This window comes from Berghia stephanieae, chromosome 3, assembly GCF_034508935.2.
Source record: "Berghia stephanieae isolate SIO BIC M18660-M18661 chromosome 3, UCSD_Bste_1.3, whole genome shotgun sequence".
Lineage (NCBI taxonomy): Eukaryota > Metazoa > Mollusca > Gastropoda > Nudibranchia > Aeolidiidae > Berghia > Berghia stephanieae.
The window spans coordinates 13,239,587-13,244,586 of record NC_088362.1 but is presented as its reverse complement, the minus strand read 5'-3'; the positions used below and the strand labels follow the sequence as shown (position 1 = coordinate 13,244,586).

At 35.8% G+C, this 5,000-nt stretch overlaps 1 protein-coding gene across 2 annotated transcripts in view; it reads right to left on the bottom strand.

Moving 5' to 3' along the window:
• Positions 1-5,000, bottom strand: part of LOC144969470 (uncharacterized) — a 187,990-nt gene that overhangs the window by 10,336 nt on the left and 172,654 nt on the right. For both annotated transcript variants that reach the window (XM_078908593.1, XM_078908594.1), the window contains one exon: positions 2,084-2,219. In XM_078908593.1, the coding sequence (XP_078764719.1) occupies positions 2,084-2,219 (136 nt within the window). The remainder of the gene's footprint in view (positions 1-2,083; positions 2,220-5,000) is intronic.

The following is a 5,000-nucleotide window of genomic DNA, read 5'->3' as shown; positions in this document are numbered from 1 at the left end:
ATAGCGCAATATCCACTAAACGTGCTCGAAGCGCTTTACAAGGGGTCCCTGGCCGACAGCAACGTTTAACACGAAGGACGGGACTTGACGCCTGTTAGGCGATTTGACAATTTGTTAACGGCCAGGTACTTATTTTTCACCTGAGAACGGTGAGAGAATGTGAATAAAGAGCCTTCTTTAAGGACTCAACTATGCTCCGAGCGAGGCTCGAATCCAGGACCTTCCGATCCGAAAGCGAGTGTCATACCATCAGAGCACATAGCCGCAATAAAAATGGAGCAATTCAAATGTCTTCGTTCTCGTCATTCCGTGATCAATGTTTGTATTTTGTGATGCAATCGAAGATTGATAGAGAACAAGCGAAGAAAATAGGCATTAAATCCAAACTATCCGATACTGGTGTCATGATGGCACGTCTGACCAGGTAATCAAGAGGCCTGAGGTTTGTTCCCTAGTCAAGTTGGGCTGATCTTCTGGGATGGTCTTTTTTCTTGTATTTTGCTTTCCTGCTTAAGTTTGATGTGGTAGGTCCCATTTATTGATGATGAAGTAAAATAGGATTGAAGTCTGTTTAATTTTCATTTATCAGACATCAATGGGAAAATTATCATTATAAAATAAGAGGAATTTAATGTTTTTTTGTAATTTAATATCAATTAATCGTTTTAAAAAACATCGGCCGAGAAATGAAAATATGAATTCCTTTATTAAAAAAGAAAATCATGTCCAAAATACTTTTTAAAAACAGACATTTGTTGAATTGAATAGTCTGTATTGTTTGCATAAGTAGGCCATGGATTCTTCATTGTTAAGCAACCACAATGGAATGACAATGTGCTGATAGAAATTAACATCTATATCGCCTATCGTGAGGATAAAATAGAATCTGATCCAGACAGGATGAAATTGATAACATAATTAATTGGATCATCACCCCACCCCAACCCACCTCAAAAAAATAAATGAATAAACAAATAAATAAAACGACACAAAACCAACGAAGTGTCCAATTATGCAATCCAAATATTCTTTTGTTATCTCATAATATTTTTCATAGAATGAAAAGCATAAGAAATCATCATTATGACGTAAAAAAACATCAAAACAAACATGTAAAAATGATGTGATATAAAAGTATCTAACAAATTAATTAGCAAGCACTGGTGTAAGATAAGGATCTGAAATAGTGTGTAGGAAACAGAGTCAGTCAAGGCCGGCTGGTTTTTTGGGCACTGTTTCATACACACTTTTTCAGATCTTTATTATAAAGTGGGGCGAAGTGGCCAAGTGGTTAAGGCATTGCACTGTGACCTGGAATGACCCGGGTTCGAGCCCCGCTTCAGGCACTTTCGTTTTATTTTTCTTTGAGCAAGATTATTAACCCCAAATTTGCTCACTTGGACAACATGGGTGATTCATGTTGACATCAGACATCTTGTTTGATGAGTTATCTATATTCCTTCGTGGAATGCCTTGGCGGCGATGTCTTATGATGTCGTGGCGGAAAAGGCATAATTTTTTTTATTATTTAAAGTAACGATAAAGCAAAAGGTATATAGACGTTGAAAAATTGACAGCACAGGTAGAAGTGAATTTTACAGACAATAGACAAGATTCCTTTTGTTTGAAAAACACTAAGGTGGTATTCAAAGCCTTTCCAGTTCTACCATACCGTACTCAAAGAAAAAAAAAGACAAAAAAAAACCCCCAAAAAAACAAACAACACCAAAGCAAAACCAAACCAAATTTGGGCAATATAACGTTTAAAAAAAATTATGCCTTTTCAACCACGACATCATAAGACATCGTCACCTAGGCAGATAACTCATCAAACAAGATGTCTGATGTCAACAGGAATCACCCATGTTGTCCAAGTGAGCAAATTGGGGGTTAATAATCTTGCTCAAGGAAAAAAAAAACGAAAGTGCTTGAAGCGGGGCTCGAACCCGCGTCCTTTCGGGACACAGTGCAGTGCCTTAACCACTCGGCCACTTCGTCCACCTTTTAAAAATCTGCTTATATCGATTAAATCTTTTTATAAGTGTCAGAGTTCTGCTACTGTGTTTAATTAACTGTACCATACCTCTGACGCCATGAGTCTCTCGGCAATCAACAGCAGCATCTCCTGACTGTGTTTCTGAATCAAGCCTGCCACTCGTGATCTCTGCTCGTTACTGAGGCGATCCAGCATCTTCTTGACCTTTTCCTCCTTTTTCCGTCTATTGTAAATTATAAATAAAAATAATTAGAGAAAATTTTGCCGTCTTAAAGAAAAATCAGTATATGGCCTCTTATTCCAAGTAAACTTACGGTCTTTTTCCCTAAGACAGGAGAAATATTCACCTTTGCGTTGTGGGTTAACCAATTCAAAGCATATTATCATTTCATAATTTTCTTCAAATTTATTACATGATTTTGTTGAGGAGAAACGATGGCCTCTCTTTTCAATAATATCACAATGAAAACAATCCAATTTAGAATGGGGCACTTTTTTACCAGTATGATAACCCAGTTTGTGATCTCATTGTTGCTATGGAAACAATCTCAATCCAACGCTGCGTCTTCTATCACCCCTTTATCTGTTTATTAAGTTGTTTTCTGTCTGTGTCTTGGAATGGGATTACTGGGTTTTGTCCTGACCCTTGCCGGAGTTCTTTGCTAAGAGGGAAACAGTCAAATGTATAGTGTTAGGAGGTGATATTATATCTTTCTTTGTAAATCATCTATCTGTTACGTACTGATAGTTTAATATATATATATATATAATATATATATATATATATATATATATATATATATATATATCGTAAACATTTAGTGTGTTCCTTTAAGTGGGATCATGTGCTGGTGTTTGCGTGAATTCAAACCGAGCACATCGATGGTGTGCTCGTGAAATCTATATCTTTTCAATATTTGAATCCGTTCCCCCTTGTCTTACTTGTTCTTGGGTGATTTTATTGTAATTCGATAATTTTTTAAATATCCCATTTTCTTCCCTTTTTACTGGCGCTGATATGGCCTAAATGTGTTGCAATCGCCGTAAGCAATTAAAAACAAAAACAAAAACAAACATCAAACCAACACAAAATTGAATATAGACACCATTACAATAATATTAACCCTATCCATACGAACAATGAGTAAATCTTCACATTTGTTACTAGACAGCCAGCATTATTCTCAATCTGATTTCTTTTGTATGTCACAAAATGTCGATTCTTTTTTTTTCTTTACAGTTTTAAAACCTTGACATTACTTTGACATTATGGTGTAGAGTTCGTTTTGTTAAATATAAGTTATATAAAGCATGTACTTATTACCTTTCTATTTACGTGGAAAAAAATCTATTTTTGTGTTGACTGGGTTTGAAATTTCGGGAAAACTCTTGATAATGGAGAGAGGAGAGTAAAAAATTCCTCATTGTTTTGGCCTCATTAATGTAATGGAAAATCTCTCGAACCACAAACACACTTCTTTACAATGCAGTCAAAACAAATTTCACATTAATTATTATGGTCTCATTGTTCTCATGGAAATACTCTTAAACAAAAACAAAATTTATTGTGTTTGGTTATCAGACCTGCAAATATATGACGCATCGTCTCAAAACGGTATTATGTCGGAACGAACCAGATGCTTAAAAGCCGAATTTAATGTTAAACTGGTCAAATAAATAAATTGTTGGCATTATAATCCTAAAATATGGTATCCATCTCCTCAATAAAACATGAAAACTCAACACAAGTCTGATAATTCAATTTTCAACATCTTAACCAACCCGACTTAATATCGTTTTGAGGCGAAGGGTCACATATGTGCAAGTAGGGTACGACACGGGGACTCAAACCCAGGGTTTTATATCAATATTCTTGATAAATGGAGAAAAAAAAACCCAAACACCAAACAAACAACATATAAACCCGATTTCATATTTATGACTAAAGATTCAATTTGCATCAACTTGTTAACCGCCACCACCACCACCACCACCATCATCATCATCATCATCATCATCATCATCATCATCATCATCATCATCATCACCACCACCACCACCACCACCACCATCATCATCATCATCATCATCATCATCATCATCATCATCACCACCATTATCATCATTTCCGAAGTGCACTAAACAACCTTCCTCTTCAATAAACACTGAATCATTTGTCTGCAAAGACCCCATTATTAACAATGCGTTTTGTCTTTCATAATTCACGCCTTAATTGGTTGAACTAACAAAACCTAATAGCTTCATGAATGTCTTACGATGTCAATCGATTGACGCACACTGCTATTTGGAAGTACGTAACGTACAATAATCGAATGGCCTTCAAAATCTAAGCACACACACACACGCATACACACACACACACACACACACACACACACACAGGCACACATACAAGTCTAACCAGATCAATTTTGTTACGTAATTGAAAAGCTGAAAGGCTTGAAATAATAATTAAAAAAGATAAACCTTAGTAAAACAACACATTGGATCCATCGCCTCAAAACGGTTATTTGACCGGGTGGCTTAACCCTCTCCTTACCAACTACAGGAAAATCATCACATTCGTTACGATACAACCAACATTTTTCTTATTCAAACTTCTTTTGTTCATCATAAAATTTAAAGAAAATGAACAGTGTGTTGTAGAGCATGTTTTGCTAAAGAAATTATGTATCGTAATAATTTTACTGCTATTGTGTCTGAGTGATAAAAAAAATATATTTTTGTGTTAGTTGGGTGTGAAGTTTTGGGGAAAATCTTGAAAATGACTGGTATGGAGAGGGTTAACTCTTTCATATTACCAGCCATTTTCAGAATTTTTCCCACAATTTTACAACCACCCAACACAAAAATAGAGTTTTCTTACTCAAACAGAAAGCAACTTCTTCTTCTTCTTCTTCTTCTTCTTCGTCCTCTGATGGACATCTATGGCTGCAGTCCGATATCTGCTATGAAGTCTGTGGTCCGCTTTAGGTCCTCAGCC